The 17,769-nt window shown below is 33.4% G+C and overlaps 1 protein-coding gene across 1 annotated transcript; it reads left to right on the plus strand.

Annotated features, from left to right (window-relative positions):
* Positions 1–2,321: 2,321 nt before the first annotated feature.
* LOC107880353 (major strawberry allergen Fra a 1.07-like) lies at positions 2,322–2,880 on the plus strand. Its single transcript, XM_016791646.2, has 2 exons — positions 2,322–2,435; positions 2,571–2,880. The coding sequence occupies exons 1-2, from the start codon at positions 2,345–2,347 to the stop codon at positions 2,870–2,872; spliced, it is 393 nt and encodes a 130-aa protein (XP_016647132.2). The 5' UTR covers positions 2,322–2,344; the 3' UTR covers positions 2,873–2,880.
* Positions 2,881–17,769: the final 14,889 nt, after the last annotated feature.

The following is a 17,769-nucleotide window of genomic DNA, read 5'->3' on the forward strand; positions in this document are numbered from 1 at the left end:
TATTACTTCGAACGGATTTCATTGGTTCGTCACATTTATTGATGATTATACCATACTCACTTGGGTTGCTGAAAAATAAACATGATGTTTCTTCCATCCTTCCAGAGTTTTGTACTATGGTGTCTACTCAGTTTCATACTCGGGTCAAAGTATTTTGGACTGATAACAGAGACAAATATGTAAATAGTACTTTGGCGTCTTTCTTTCTTACTCAAGGTATTATTCACTAAACGACAACCCTTTTACCCCTCAACAAAATGGTGTGTCTGAACGAAAAAATCGACAATTGCTTGAAGTTCCCCGCTCACTCATATTGGATATATCTGTTCCCCATCATCTTTAGGGGCATGATGTTCTGTCTGCTACCTATTTGATTAATCGTACTCCTAGCCGGGTTCTTGATTTCAAGACTCCACATGATGTGTTTGGTGACCATGTTTCCCATGTCTCCGTCTCCAAGTTGCCCATTGAAGTTTTTAAGTATGTTGCCTATGTTCATGTCTACTCTTATCAACAGAGTAAACTTGATCCTTGTGCTCTGCGATGTGCTTTATTGGTTACTCTTATACATAAAATGGTTATAAGTGCTATCATTCACCTACCCAGAAGGTGCATATTACTTTGGATGTGACTTTCCATGAAGAAGTGCCCTATTATATGTCTCCCTCCTCTCCAATTCAAGGGGAGAGAATGAGTGAATTTGAGAGTCTTGGATTGGAGAATCTTGGATTTGAATTGGAAAATGATGTGTTTGAAGATACTGCTCTTAGGAAGGAAACGACAAGTCGCACTGAAGCAAGTGACCGGTCGCCCATATCTGAAAATGAAACATGTGGTCTCTGTGAAGAAATGACCGGTCACCCTTTGGAACTCGACCAAGAGCCCATATCCGGAGATGAAGCAGGTGCTTTTGGTGTCGAAACGACCGATCGCATTGATATCGAAAATAGTGACAGTGATTTTTGTGTGGATAAGGTTAATGCAATACCTCCCCTGCCTGCCCCAATCTATTCATGATAGTGAATCAAGTGAATTAATTTCTAATAATCTATCTGTGTCAACTTATCAGTTACCTCCACGAACCACTCGTGAGAAACCTAAAGTACAATATTCTCCTGACATACATGCCAAGTCTAAATATCTCATTAGCCATTATGTGTTAACTTATCGTTTGTCTAAGTCATATGCATCATATTTGTGTCAATTATCTAGTGTATGTGTGTCAACTAAGCTGTAGGATGCTTTATCTAACCCCAAATGGATGGATGCCATGAGTGTTGAAATGGATGCCTTGAACAAGAATAAAACATGGGATTTAGTTCCTTTGCCACGAGGGAAGAAATCTGTTGGATGTAGAGGGGTGTTTACTTTGATGCATAAGGCTGACGGTTCCATTGATCATTACAAGATTAGATTGGTAGCAAATGGTTATACTCGGACCTGGTGAACAGAATCATAAGTTGAGGTTGTATCATGATCAAGTCCCTACAAATAAAGAGCGTTATCAATGACTTATGGGGAAATTGATTTATTTAGCTCATACACGTCCTGATATTACATATGCAGTGAGTGTAGTAAGTCAGTTCATGCATTCTCCTAGTGAAGATCATATGGGTGTTGTGATGTGTATTTTGAGGTATCTGAAAGTAACTCCTGGCAATGGGCTAATGTTTTCCAAGTATGGTCATACATATGTGGAAGGATACACGGATGCTGATTGGACTAATTCAGTTACTGATAGACGTTCTACGTCTGGGTATTTCACATTTGTTGGTAGGTAATCTTGTTACTTGGATGAGTAAAAATTAAAAAATGGTGTCTCGGTCTAGTGCCGAAGCTGAGTATCGTGGGATGGCTCAAGGTATGTTTGAGTTACTATGGTTGAGGAGATTGTTGAAAGATCTTGGGTTTGCGCCCCAAAAACCCATGGATTTGTATTGTAATAACAAAGCTGCAATTGCGATTGCTCATAACCCTGTGCAACATGATCGTACAAAGCACGTGGAGGTTGAAAGACATTTTATTAAAGAGAAGGTGGATGCTGAGATTGTTTCTTTTCCGTTTATATCATACGAGTATCAACTGGTAGATGTACTTATGAAAGCTGTGTCTACTATTGTCTTTCTCAACTCGCTTGACAAGTTGGGCATGCATGACATCTTTACTCCAACTTGAAGGGCAGTAATAACGAGATCCTAGCTTAATTAGGAGATTTACTTCTTAGTTTATTAGGACTATACTTCTTTCCTTTTGTACATATATTGTGTAATTATGATTTTATATTATTTCCTAGTTTGACCCCACTAGGGTTACATCATTGAATTATAAATACCTCTTTTAGAGAATGAAATACAACCTGAAAATATTCTACCCATATTGTTTGACAGAAGGAGATGGAGGTGTTGGAACCATCAAGAAGACTAGCTTCGGTGAAGGTTTGTTTACTTCCCAACATTGTCTATCTCTCTACTAATTAACTTGGTTTTCAAGTTAATATGTATCTTGAAAGCATTAGTGTCATAATTTCTAAAAAGATTGACATTAACCATCCTCAAATTTTCAAATTATAGGAAGTGAATACAGCTACGTGAAGCACCAGGTAGACGAGCTTGACAAAGATAACTTTGTGTACAACTACAGTTTGATTGAAGGCGAAGATGCTCTTACAGACAAAATTGAGAAAATCTCTTACGAGATTAAGTTGGTGGCATCTGCAGATGGAGGTTCAGTCATAAAGAACACCAGCAGCTACCACACCAAAGGTGAAGTTGAGATCAAGGAAGAGCATGTTAAGGCCGGCACAGAGAAGGCCTATGCTTTGTTCAAGATTATTGACACCTATCTAGTGGCCAACCCTGATGCCTACAACTAAACATTGTTGGCGAGTCCTTACTTAGTTAGGATTTTGGTTCCTTACTATGTTAGGATTTTAGTTACTTACCATTTATCTAGTCATATTATAATTGAGATTTATTTCCTATTATAATTTATATTTATTTTCTATTGTAATTTAGATATATTTCCTATTTTATTTAGGGTTAACACATCTTTGTGACTTGTGCTTGCGTTCTTCTTGAAATTTAAGTGCTCTCCTCCCCTCCTCCCTCGAAGATGTTGCTTATTTCTTGACTCCGACGACCCCTTCTCTTCAGGGGGAGAGGAGGAGTGAAGAGAAGTTGTGTCTACATTAATTAACTCAAGTTTATATGGAAGAATTTATTGTTGCGGTTGCTGCTACTGTCACCATTGATGTTGCTATGTTCTGATTCGTCTCTACCTTAACCCTAAACACTACATATTTCTGTTGCACTATACACCTAGCCTATAATCCTAGCCCGCCGCTGCTATCTATCTTGCTACCGTGTTGCCACATACCTTGCTACCGTCGTGTATGTGTTCGCCTTATCTACTGTCGTGCTCACAAGGCTTATGTGTTCTACCTTATCTGTTGTCGTGCTCACGGGGTTTTTGTGTTCGCCTTATATGCTGCAGTGCTCATGGGTTTCTGTATTCTACCTTATCTACTACCGTGCTCACAGAGTTTCTGTGTTCTGTCTTACCTATTGCCATGCTCATAGGGTTTCGTGTTATGCTATGTACCCTATTTCTTCTGTGTTCTGCCTTACCTATTGCCGTGCTCACAGGGTTTCTGTGTTCTATGTGCCCTATTTTTTAGGGTTTGCTCTTGTGTTTCCGCTGCAAACTTTGCTTTAGTTTGTCACTTGTTTCACTCGTGGTTGACTAAAAGACCTTATCTACAATTGGTGCTTCTCAAGTATGGTGTTCAGTGACTCGCTTGTCAAGTTGGGCCTGCGAAATATCTTTGCCCAACTTGAGGGGGAGTGTTGGCGAGTCCTTACTTAGTTAGGATTTTGGTTCCTTACTATGTTAGGATTTTAGTTACTTACCATTTATCTAGTCATATTATAATTGAGATTTATTTCCTATTATAATTTATATTTATTTTCTATTGTAATTTAGATATATTTCCTATTTTATTTAGTGTTAACACATCTTTGTACTTGTATAAATACCTCCATATTAGAGAAGAATAATAATATGAGAATATCTGAATTTTTTCCCTACTTTGTTTGAACTAACATATCTGTGATATTGCATGTTTCCACAACAACAACTTCATTTGTCGTCCCCTTTTTTGTTTAGTCAACGACGGTGTGGTTTTAAAGAGTAATGTACTTGTATTGGATTTCAATTTTTCAATAAAGTAAATTTGGAAACAATTAATTTGATTTTCTGTGAAAATATATCATGAGTTAAACAACAATTTGGAAAAGAAAATTATATACATTAACATTTAACGACAAAGCATTTGACAATAAGTAATAAAGACAACATTCTCTACATTCTCCTAGTGGTTAAGTGCGCTAGCACTAACTCCTAGGGGGGTCTTGGGTTTGAAGGTTGGTATCTACAAAATACCACATCAAAAATCCACATTCCTATAAAAGTGTTTATAAACAAAGCACTATGATGGTTTGGTAAGAGCATCCACAATAGGCTCCCTAAACCACATCCTTAGACAAATTTTAGGGAGAAATGATAAAAATACAACTCCAACCACGCTCCCTATCCACCTCCTAAAATAGGAGAGGAGCTCCTGAGGAGAGAGAAAGCACTCCTAGTGGTTCCCTATAATTTAATGCTGCTTTATTTAATGAATATTTCAAACTTTTATTTAATGCTAACCATTTTTTATTTTATTTTTTAATAAAGATGAACCAATCAAAAAAGAGTTATAGCATTTATGACTCTCCAAATTAGGGAGTATGGTTGGAGTCGAAATTTTTTAGAGAGCTTCTAAAATAGATTTCTTATATTCTTAGCCAAAATTTTAGCTAAGAAATAGAGAGCATCATTGTGGATGCTCTAAGTGTGGTTAACATTGGAGAGTTGGGCTAATGGGGTTGGCTATAAGCTCGGCTTTGATTAATAATAATTATATCAATTAAAGACTAGGGCCCTGGGCCTTGGAGCTCTTGGGATCTGGAGAAATTTAATTAAGACACCCAAACAAAAATAAGTAATTTAATGGGATCCTTTTTTTTATACATATTTTTCCCCGATTTTCATTTACCGATAAGAGTAGTTTAAGACACCCAGAGTAATTACTCTTACAAAGAATTTAGCACTTTCATGTTTAATAGTGTACATGCACGTATGTATTTTTCATGTTTAATACACGTATTTTTAATAAAAGTTTCAATAAGACACAAAATTAGCGTATTATACAAATAATTCTCACCTATTATTGAATAAAAATAATATGTATTAAAATATTGTATAGTGACCAATTTTTAAGTTGTAAAGGGGTCCCTTTTTTTACTTTTAAATTTTATTTTTTTTTAGAGTAAACTTTTTGATTTTTTTATAGTGTAGCCGTAGCAGCTGTACTCGCTTTTTTTATTTTAAAAAATAGTATAGCCAAGCTATACTCGGTTATGTTTTTTTTTGCAAAAACAGTATAGCCGGTCGGTTGTACTTGGTTTTCCCATTTTTTTTTTTTAATAAATAGTATAACCGGGTGGCTATACTTATTTTGACTCGTGGACGTCTGATGAAAAGGGGCTAAACTTAATTAGGTAGCAAAATGAAACCTTGGCAACGATAACAATAATAAAAAAGGAAATGGGGGAAGGAAGGGAAGTAATAAGTTAGAAAACACAAAGAAAAAGCTAACATTAATATATTCAAAAAGTATAAGGAAAAAGGAAAGAAAAAAACAAGGAACCCAATAGTTACAGCGCAGGTTCATTTTCAAGGAAGGAAAAGAATGCAGAATGTTTTGTATATATGCTTTTTTCGTTAACATTAGTCCCCCGATCGATGGTTAGGAAAAGATATCTTCTTTTGTAAAGTGGTTCTCTTTATAAATAAATAAAATAAAATAAAATAAAATAAATAAAAAGCCGATTGCCATATATATTTTACAGAATTCTATTCTTTATGATACTTATTATGTTTGGTGACTGAATTAAGAGGTAGAATTTGATTGCATTTGATTATATTAAATTGAAGAGGATATAACTCAATCTTGTTGCTTGTACAGTACTGCCCACTGAACGATTTATGATATTGTCATAATTATTATATGGGAGTTTCACTAAAACACCCAAAATGGAGGTTGAAATGATAAAAAAACCCAACACCCAAAACACTTATAAACACACCCAAAACCCATCATTACAAATTAAAACCCATTTATAAACACATCCAAAAAGTTGACTTTGGGGTTGATTTTGGGTGTGTTTCTATGTTTAAATAGTGCTTGGGTTTTTTTATAAATACTGTCTAGAATTGGGTTTATTTATAAATTTGTATTATTATATTGCCCACTTAGGCCTTCTCCAACCCATGAGAGGCTAAATCCAAATTTTCCCCCTCCAAAAGTGACTATTTGGGTTTTGCCCTGACTCAAATCATTTTTTCTCCCACTTGGACTCAAATTTTAAGTCCGCAACTTTATTTAAATTGTTTAAGAATTGTTTAAGTCTTTTTTTTTTTAATGGATAACTTTTCTTCATTTAATCTTTTTAAATAACATCATAATTTAATTTTTTGAACAATTTGACCTAAAAAAATTGAAATTTCATAAATAAAAAAAATTAATGGAAACAGCCAGCATGTGAGCCCAATCGATACTATTTGATTTTAAAATATATAAAAAAAAGAGACAGCCAAAGCCCAACAACTCTCTCACCTAGTGCAAACACGTGGCCCATGCCACAGACAAGCTCATCAGAACATGTAACCAGCGTGGGTCCCACCATTTTTCAAAAGCACATGGGCTCTGCCACCTCAGCGTGGGCTCCAGTGAATAGTATTAGGTCCAAGCAATACTTGGACCCATATTTGAGTCCAAATTGGGGTTTTCCCAAATTTTGGATCCTTCATTTTCTTGGGTTTGGAGAGGTTTGGGGGATATTTTGGGTTTGAGTCTAAGGGTTCGAGATGGCCTTACTATATATATAACATTAATACATTACTTTCAAAATTATTATATTGCATTACTATCAAATTAGGCACCTTGGATCAAATTCAATAATATTCTTCAGCATCTAACAAATGGAGAAGTTGGTGAATATGGTGACACTAGTTTAATTTTAAAAAAATAGTATAACCAGGCGGCTAACTTATTTTGACATGTGGGCACCTAACGCAAGAACGTGTATAAATAGTATAGCCGAGCGGCTATACTCGGTTTTTTTTTTGTGTTCGTAAAAATAGTATAGCCCGTCGGCTGTACTTGATTTTCCCTGATTTTTTTTTTTAATAAATAGTATAACCGAACGGCTATACTTAATTTTGACACGTGGACGTCTGATCAAAAGGGGCTAAACTTAATTAGGTAGCAAAATGAAACTTGGCAACGATAACAATAATTAAAAAGAAAATTGGGGAAGGAAGGGAAGTAATAAGTTAGAAAACACAAAGAAAAAGCTAACATTAATATATTCAAAAAGTATAAGGAAAAAGGAAAAAAAAAAAAAACAAGGAACCCAATAGTTACAGCGAAGGTTCATTTTCAAGGAAGGAAAAAGATGTGGAATGTTTTGCATATATGCTTTTTTCGTTAACATTAGTCCCCCGATGGTTAGAAAAAGATATCTTCTTTTGTAAAGTGGTTCTCTTTATAAATAAAAAATTTAAAAAAAATTAAAAAAAAGTCGATTGCCATATATATTATACCGAATTCTGTTCTTTATGATACTTATCACGTTTGGTGACTGAATTAAGAGGTAGAATTTGATTGCATTTGATTATATTAAATTGAAGAGGATATAACTCAATCTGTATAGTACTGCCCACTGAACGATTTATGATATTGTCATAATTATTATATTGCATTACTTTCAAATTAGGCATGAAGTTTTCTTACTCACTTAGGCCTTCTCCAACCCATGAGGGGCTAAACTCAAATTTCCCCCCTCCAAAAAGTGATTATTTGGGTTTTGCCCGGACTCAAATCGTTTTTTCTCCCAACCCTCCGGACTCAAATTTTAAGTCCACAACTTTATTTAAATTGTTTAAGTCTTTTTTTTTTTAATGGATAACTTTTCTTCATTTAATCTTTTTAAATAACATCATAATTTAATTTTTTGAACAATTTGACCTAAAAAAATTGAAATTCCATATAAAAAAAATTAATGGAAACAGCCAGCATGTGAGCCCAATCGATACTATTTGATTTTAAAATATATAAAAAAAGAGACAGCCAAAGCCCAACAGCTCTCTCACCTAGTGTCAACACGTGACCCATGCCACAAACAAGCTCATCAGAACATGTAACCAGCGCGGGTCCCACCATTTTTTAGAAGCACATGGGCTCTGCCACTCAGCGTGGGCTCCAGTGAATAGTATTAGTCCAAGCAATACTTGACCCATATTTGAGTCCAAATTGGGGTTTTCCCAAATTTTGGATCCTTCATTTTCTTGGGTTGGGAGAGGTTTGGGGGGATATTTTGGGTTTGAGTCTAAGGGTTCGAGATTGCCTTACTATATATATAACATTAATACATTACTTCCAAAATTATTATATTGCATTACTATCAAATTAGGCACCTTGGATCAAATTCAATAGTATTCTTCAACATCTAACAAATGGAGAAGTTGGTAAATATGGTGACACTAGTTTAATTTTAAAAAAATAGTATAACCAGGCGGCTAACTTATTTTGACACGTGGGCACCTAATTGCAAGAACGTGTATAAATAGTATACCCGCGGCTATACTCGGCTTTACTCAATTTTCCCTTTTTTTTTTAATAAATAGTATAACCGAACAGCTATACTTATTTTGACACGTGGACGTCTGATCAAAAGGGGCTAAACTTAATTAGGTAGCAAAATGAAACTTGGCAACGATAACAATAATAAAAAAGGAAATGGGGGAAGGAAGGGAAGTAATAAGTTAGAAAACACAAAGAAAAAGCTAACATTAATATATTCAAAAAGTATAAGGAAAAAGGAGAAAAAACAAGGAACCCAATAGTTACAGCGAAGGTTCATTTTCAAGGAAGGAAAAAGATGTAGAATGTTTTGTATATATGCTTTTTTCGTTAACATTAGTCCCCCGATGGTTAGAAAAAGATATCTTCTTTTGTAAAGTGGTTCTCTTTATAATAAAAAAAGCCGATTGCCATATATATTTTACAGAATTCTGTTCTTTACGATACTTATCACGTTTGGTGACTGAATTAAGAGGTAGAATTTGATTGCATTTGATTATATTAAATTGAAGAAGGATATAACTCAATCCTGCTGCTTGTACAGTACTGCCCACTGAACGATTTATGATATTGTCATAATTATTATATTGCATTACTTTCAAATTAGGCATGCAGTTTTCTTACCCACTCACTATATATATAACATTAATACATTACTTTCAAAATTATTATATTGCATTACTATCTAATTAGGCACCTTGGATCAAATTCAATAATATTCTTCAGCGTCTAACAAATGGAGAAGTTGGTGTGGTGACACTGGTTTAGCTTATAATATTAACTTTATTCATAAAACTTTACCAAAAGGTGGATATGCCATCTGGTTAATGAAGGAAATTAGATTGTCTTTAGTTTTGTACCTATCTAATTTGCAATTACGTGTTGATGTAAAACTCAAATTGATGCACCTTATGTTGTAGGTAGACCATCTTTTTTCCCAGGGTCATGATGCTAGATCTGTATCCTTGATTGGTCGTCAATCCCATGGTTTTTTGCAAATGGAGAAGCAAGACCACTGCGCAGAAGTTAAGAGAAGCTGTCAACCTTGGTGCTTATAATTATAAACAATTGTGTTAGGGTCATCAAGATTGTTGACAAGTTCATATGACTTGTTTAGTATTTCATTTTCAAATATAACTTTCTATATGTAAAGGACTTCTATCTCAAGTGATTAAGAGTAGTTACCTTACACTTAAGGTCCTGTATTTGAACCATTCCCCTAATATTTTAGTTGCGACAATAGAGAAAATGAGAGTGAAACACACAACAAGTAGTGAAATGATAATTCTCTTAATCACTTTAGTCACAAATTCCTTACAATTCCACCTAATAATCCAACTTTTTAACTCGATTGGTGGCCTACAAATGGTCCTATCACTCTATAATTTCTGTATTTCCTAAGAGAATTTACGAACTTTGGTCTATATAGAAACTAAGTGCGCAAACACGTGTGTCCTGACAGTATAGGCCTCCAGTCCTATAAAAGGGCACACACTTACACCAATTTTGTACCATCCACAATATCACTCACTAGCTATACCTTCACAATAATGTCTCCCAAATTCCTGCTGGTGGTGTTCCTGGGTGTGCTGCTTCTCACCACTTGTTCTCTTGCCGACCATGATCACCATAAACCTCCACATAAACCACCACACAAGTCACCTCCTTTGGAAGCAGAAAACTCCATTGAATTGGATGGCAAGCCTCCTAAGGGTCCGAGACCACCCCCAAAGCACAGGCCGCCAACACAGCTTGATAATGAGGCAGCCGTGCCATTGAAGGATGTTGAAGCCTCGTACAAGCCTCCAGGGAAGAAACCTCCACATAACCCCTACAAGCCACCCTACAAACCCCCTCCATCAAACTAAGTGCACAAATGCCTAGCTAACTAATTATATGTAGCTAGCTAGGTTAATATACATCGTTGTGTGTAAAATAAGAGCTCAATCTGCATGCGTGATGTAATATTACTCTTTTATTAGCCTTATTTTAATACTTCTGCTACCAGCTAGCTTAAGTTATTCATGCTCGAGCTCGTTTGTTGTTGTTATGCACTTGTATTTACTTGGTAGTCTCATAAGCATGAAACATACTCAGCTTCATGTTTAGCTAGTTTTTAAATAAATGTGCTTGCTAGTGCTTGCTACATACTCTTGTGTAATTTGAAAGATGTATTGTTATGATAAATTATATATAAGGAGCTTCAACTGATGGATTCTTCAAACAACATTATTTGAAAGATATTCTCGACTTTCTTTGAGCAATACTTTGACATTTCCATTTGGCTAAAAACAAAATGAAGTTAAAGGATATTGTATACTATAAACAAATTGACACTTCTGTACATTACGATTGCGTACTTTTTATGTTTAGAACTGAAATCGAATAATTCACATTCTTTAATTGGATTGTATATAAGAGTAGGGTCATGGCGTAACTCTTCACCCCATCGGAGAAGATTGAATGTATGTCCAGAACCGAAATTGTAAGTAACCCAAATCAATTCAATTTGGGCAAATTGAATCTTTCGTTTCTTTGTGTTCTTGTATTTATTTTCTTTATAAGCTTTCGTTGCTTCGTTGTTTAAGCCCAATATTTCGCAGGCTTGGCCTTCTTTTCTTTAAGAAATTTTTTTAAACTTTTCTGCCTGAAACTAATGAAAATTTTGAACTTGTTGCCAAAAGAAATAATAATAATAAACTCTGCGACGATTGTCTTTATGTCTTCAACTTTTTTTTCAGAGATAAACTTTGTTTGTGTCTATCACGTGGAACATTTGATAATTTATCTCAAATATATGCACATCAGTTTTTTCTTAAGAATTCTATATTCTCATCACAAATATCAAAAGCTGTATGTTTGAAAAGAAAGGCACACGTTTTATTCAAAGCTGGTTCTCTCTAGTAAGAAAGAAACCCAAGAGTCCACTAATTCTATCCAATTATGACTATCAAACCTGATCCAATATGGACTCCCAATAAAGACGCCAAACAGGAAAACACAAATGGTATTCAATCATGAATATCAGTTTTGATCTAATATGGACTCTAAATGATGACGCCAAACAACCACTCTTTTATGGAGAAACAATATCTTCGAAAACAATTTAATGAGGAGATGAGCAACGCACACATCACAATAGGAAAAGCTAATATTATAACTTAAATCAAAATAGCATTGAAAATAATTTCAATTAGGAATCCTATAATTTATGCATGATTATATCATGATTTACCTTAAATCAAGTTCCTCATATCGATCAAGTCATACTTCGAAAATCCGGGATTGAATGTGTTGTGCCAAAACTTCCAGTATATAATATCCACACACTAATTTTCAACCTATGCTAGAGTTTAAGAAATGCCAATACAATTTTCATACTAACAGATGACATTCAGAAGGTTCTTCATAGCTTTGAAGTTGATGACGGGGGAAAAAAACATAAGCACCTTTGAAATTGCAACAAAAGCGTATTGCAGATTTTTCTTCCTAGAAGATTTGAAATGTATTGTTATGGAAACATATAGAAAAAGAAAAATAGATGCAAATTTTGGGATTTTTTGTTTGGTTAGTGATTTTGATTAAGATTGAAAAGTACTAGAGTTTGTCTGGGAAGTGAGGATTTTCCCTTTGATTTTCGTTTATTGATAAGAGTAATTTAAGACACCTAGAGTAATTATCCGTACAAAGAATTTAGCACTTTCGCGTTTAATAGTGTACATGCACGTACGTATTTTTCATGTTTAATACGCATATTTTTAACAAAAGTTTCAATAAGACACACAAAATTAATGTATTATACAAATAATTCTCACCTATTATTGAAATAAAAATAATATATATTAAAATATTGTATAGTGACCAACTTTTAAGTTGTAAAGGGGTCCCTTTTTTTATTTTTAAAACAAAAAAATAAAGTTAATTTTTCCTTCTTCTTTTTTCAAAAATTGTATAGCCGTGCGGCTGTACTCGCTTTTTTTAGTTTAAAAAAAATAGTATAGCCGCGCGGATATACTTAGTTTGAAACGTGAACACCTAAACGCAAGAACGTGTATAAATAGTATAGCCGCACGCCTATGCTCGGTTATATTTTTTTTGGTAAAATGGTATAGCCACTGTACTCGATTTTCCCAGATTTTTTTTAATAAATATTATTTTGACACGTGGACGTCTGATCGAAAGGGGGCCACTTTTTTACATGTACAAGTAGTATAGCCGGCTATAATCGGTTCTTTTGATTTTTTTTAAAAATACTATAGCCCGTCGACTATACCTGGCTTTCCCTTTTTTATATAATAAATAGTATAGCCGGGCGGCTGTACTTATTTTGACACGTGGACATCTGATGGAAAGGGGGTCCACTTTTTTTACGTGTACAAGTAGTATAGCCGAACGGTTTTGATTTTTTTTAAAAATAGTATAGCCGGGTGGCTGTACTCGGTTTTTTCTTTTTTTAAAAAAACCTCTGCCGATGAAATATCATTGCTAGAGGTCTATGCCAGCAAATGTTTGCCGAATTAGACATCTCCCGACGAAAGCTACCTCTGCCGACGAAATATTGTCAGAAAAGGTCTAATCTAGTAAAATTTACGGGATAGACATGTGTGAACCTTCGTCGCAGAGATTTAAAAAAAAAAAACTTGGTATGTTTAGGCTAATTAATTTCTAAAAATATTATCTTTGCCTTATTTTAATTATTATTTCTTTAGTGAATAATTAGTATTAAATATTTTACAAATTTATAAATAAACCCAATCCTAGACATGTATTTATAAAAAAACTCAAACACTATTTAAACATAGAAACACACCCAAAATCAACCCCAAAGTCAACAATTGTATATTTTTTGGGTGTGTTTATAAATGGGTTTTGAGTGTGTGTAATGATGGGTTTTTGTGTGTTTATAAAGTGTTTTGGGTGTTGGGTTTTTTTATAATTTCAGCTCCCATTTTGGGTGTTTTAGTGAAACTCCCTAAATATTTTAAGTAACTTCATGAATTATATTACTCAGTAAATTGTAATCCAATTTGCACGGCTATACTCTTTAAATATATTTCCACATTGCACCAACAATAAAAATAAGGATTTCTATGTAAGCTTATCTTTTGAGGTGCCTTTTTTGTGTGAAAATCCACACTTCTGTAAATGTGTTTATAAACAAAGCACTATGATGGTTTGGTAAGTGTGGTTAACATTGGAGAGTTGGGCTAATATAGGCTCGGCTTTGATTAATAATAAGTATATCAATCAAAGACTAGGGCCTTAGGCCTTGTGGCTCTTGGGATCTGGAGAAATTTAATTAAGACACCCAAATGGAAATAAGTAATTTAATGGGATCCTTTTTTTCTTTTAAATATTTTTCCCTAATTTTCGTTTATCGATAAGAGTAGTTTAAGACACCCAGAGTAATTACCCGTACAAAGAATTTAGCACTTTCGCGTTTAATAGTGTACATGCACGTACATAATTTTCATGTTTAATACATGTATTTATAATAAAAGTTTCAATAAGACACACAAAACTAACGTATTATACAAATAATTCTCACCTATTATTGAATAAAAATAATATATATTAATATATTGTATATTGACCAATTTTTAAGTTGTAAAGGGGTCCTTTTTTTATTTTTAAAACAAAAAAAGAAGTTAATTTTTCTTATTTTTTTATAAAAAATTGTATAGCCTTGGGGTGTACTCGGTTTTTTCTTTTTAAAAAACCTCTGCCAATGAAATATTGTCGGCAAAGGTCTATGTCAGCAAATGTTTGCCGGATTAGGCATCTCCCGACAAAAGCTACCTATGCCGATGAAATTTTATCGGGAAAGATCTAATACGGCAAAATTTCACCGGGATTGACATGTGCCGACGAACTTTCGTCGGCAGAGATTTAAATAAATACATAAATATAAACTTGGTATGTTTAGGTTAATTAATTTTTTTAAATATTATCTTTGCCTTATTTTAATTATTATTTCTTTAGTGAATAATTAGTATTAAATATTTTAAGTAACTTCATGAATTATATTACTCAATAAATTGCATCCAATTTGCGCGGCTATACCCTTTAAATATATTTCCACATTGCACCAACAATAAAAATAAGGATTTCTATGTAAGTTATCTTTTGAGGTGCCCTTTTTTGTTAAAATCTCACATCGAAAATCCACACTCCTATAAAGGTGTTTATAAACAAAGCACTATGATGGTTTGGTAAGTGTGGTGAACATTGGAGAGTTGGGCTAATGGGGTTGGCTACAGGCTCGGCTTTGATTAATAATAATTATTTCAATCAAAGACTAGGGCCTTGGGGCTCTTGGGATCTGGAGAAATTTAATTACAACACCCAAACGAAAATAAGTAACTTAATGGGATCCTTTTTTTCTTTTAAATATTTTTCCTCGATTTTCATTTATCGATAAAAGTAGTTTAAGACACCCAGAGTAATTACCCGTACAAAGAATTCAGCACTTTCGCGTTTAATAGTGTACATGTACGGACGTATTTTTCATGTTTAATACATGTATTTTTAACAACAGTTTCAATAAGACACACAAAATTAACATATTATACAAATAATTCTCACATATTATTGAATAAAAATAATATATATTAAAATATTGTATAGCGACCTAACTTATAAATTTTCATCCCCTTGTCCTATTTTACCACCCACCTTATAAATTTGAATAAACAAAAACCTATCTTTTCACCCACCATTCTTCTTAAAATATCCTTTAATTGTATTTCCATATTTGCTATTACAATAAAAAAAAATTATTTATAAAACATTTTAAAAAATTCTTCAATTAGCCTATCCCCACCCCAATCGCCCTCTCTCTCCCCCTCACCCCAAGCCAACCTTCTCCTCTAGCGAAATCCCAACTATCAACACCATGACCTTACAAACATTTATCTATCCTTCTTCAACCAAAGAAAAACTCTCCTTCTACTACCAACGAAAAAAACACTCCCCTTCCTATCACCCACAGTAAAAACTCACATTGATTGCTCTATCTGTTCCAGAAAATGAAAACACATTTGTTTTATTTTATTTTTAATTGCAGAGACTGCAAGAGAGGTGTTATTTGAGTTTGAAATTAAAAGGAAAGAAGGAGACAAAGGAAGAAAACGAAATGGCCATGGGTTTCTGTTAGTTTTAGAGTTGCCCAAAAGCTCGAATTTGATGTAATTATGGGACTACTTGAGCTTCAAAGTTAGAGAAGAAAGAAAAACAATTGGATTATGTGTGACTGAAAATAAAATTGGGGTTATGAGTTTGTAAGTTTAGATTTTCTTCTGGTTCCTAATTTTTGAAGAACACAAGGAGAAAAAGATGTTCACTTCATTTTGCTTGGTGGGTTGGGTATGAAGATGGGTGTGGATTTCGAAAAAATAAAAAGAAAATATGGGTTTGGGTGCGTGTGAGAGAGACTGAGAGAGTTGTTCTCATATACAAAGTGGTAAATTTGTATTTAAAATTTTGAAAATAAGATGGGTGGGAAAATAGAACAAATAGGTGGAAATAGCAGCACTCTAACTTTTAAGTTGTAAAGGGATCCCTTTTAAAATTAAAAAATTTGTATAAAAAAATTCTGATTTTTTTTTTGAAAAATAGTATAGCCGAACAACTGTACTCGCTTTTTCCTAATTAAAAATTGCATAGCCGGTCGGCTATACTTATTTTGACACGTACACCGAAGCCCGAGGGTCTTTTTTAAAATGTATACGCACGGCTATACTCCATTTTTTGTTTTTTTTAAATAGTATAGCAGGTCGGCTGTACTCGGTTTTCCTGAATTTTTTTAAAATAAGTAGTATAGCCGGACGGCTATACTCGCTTTTTCCCAAATTTTTTTTAAAAAATAGTATAACCGGACTTTTATACGTATTTTGACACGTGGGCATCGGCTATACAACTTAAAAGTAGTATAGCCGGACTTTTATACGTATTTTGACACGTGGGCATCTAATCGTAAGGGGGTCCAATTTTTTTACGTATACAAATAGTATAGCCGCACGGCCATACTCGCTTTTTTTATTTTTTTAATAAAAATAGTCTAGCCGGTCGGCTGTACTCGGTTTTTTCTTCTTTTTTTTATAAATATAAACTTAGTATGTTTAGGTTATTTTATTTTATTGTATTTTATTTTAATTAATTAAATATTATCTTTGCCTTATTTTCATTATTTTTTCTTTAGTGAATAATTAGTATAAAATATTTTAATTAATTTCATGAATTATATTACTCAATAAATAGTAATTCAAATTTTCTATTTTCAGAGTATAGTCTCGTGGCTATACTCTTTAAATATATTTCCACATTGCACCAACAATACAAATAAGGATTTCTATGTAGTCTTATCTTTTGAGGTGCCCTTTTTTGTGAAAATCCCACATAGAAAATTTACACTCCTATAAAGGTATTCAGAAATAAAGTACTTTGATGGTTTGAAAAGTGTGGTTAATTACTCGTACAAAGAATTTAGCACTTTCACATTTAATAGTGTACATGTACGTATGTATATTTCATATTTAATACACATATTTTGAAAAAAGTTTCAATAAGACACACAAGATTAATGTATTATACAAATAATTCTCACCTATTATTGAATAAAAATATTATATATTAAAATATTATATAGTGACCTAACTTTTAAGTTTTAAAGAGGTCCTTTTTTTAAATAAAAAAAAGTATTTATCTGATTTTTTTATAAAATTTTTCCTTTCTTTCTCGTATTTTTCTAGATGTTTATCTTAGTAGTTTACACGCTATAAAAGAAAAAAAAAACTACTAAAATGGACATCTAGAAAATAAGGGCGATAAAGGAAAATTTTTAAGACGACGATTTATCACACACACACAATTAAAATATGAAACTGTTGAAATAGACATCTATATAAATACAATTGCGAAAAAATATTTACAGAACTTTGTAAGTCGCGCGTAGAGCGTGTGATTAAAAAAAAGCCTCTCGTCCACGCGGAAGTGCGTGCATGGAGGCTAGTATATATAAATAG

This window comes from Prunus mume, linkage group LG2, assembly GCF_029339155.1.
Source record: "Prunus mume cultivar Tortuosa linkage group LG2, ASM2933915v1, whole genome shotgun sequence".
Classification (NCBI taxonomy): Eukaryota; Viridiplantae; Streptophyta; class Magnoliopsida; order Rosales; family Rosaceae; genus Prunus; species Prunus mume.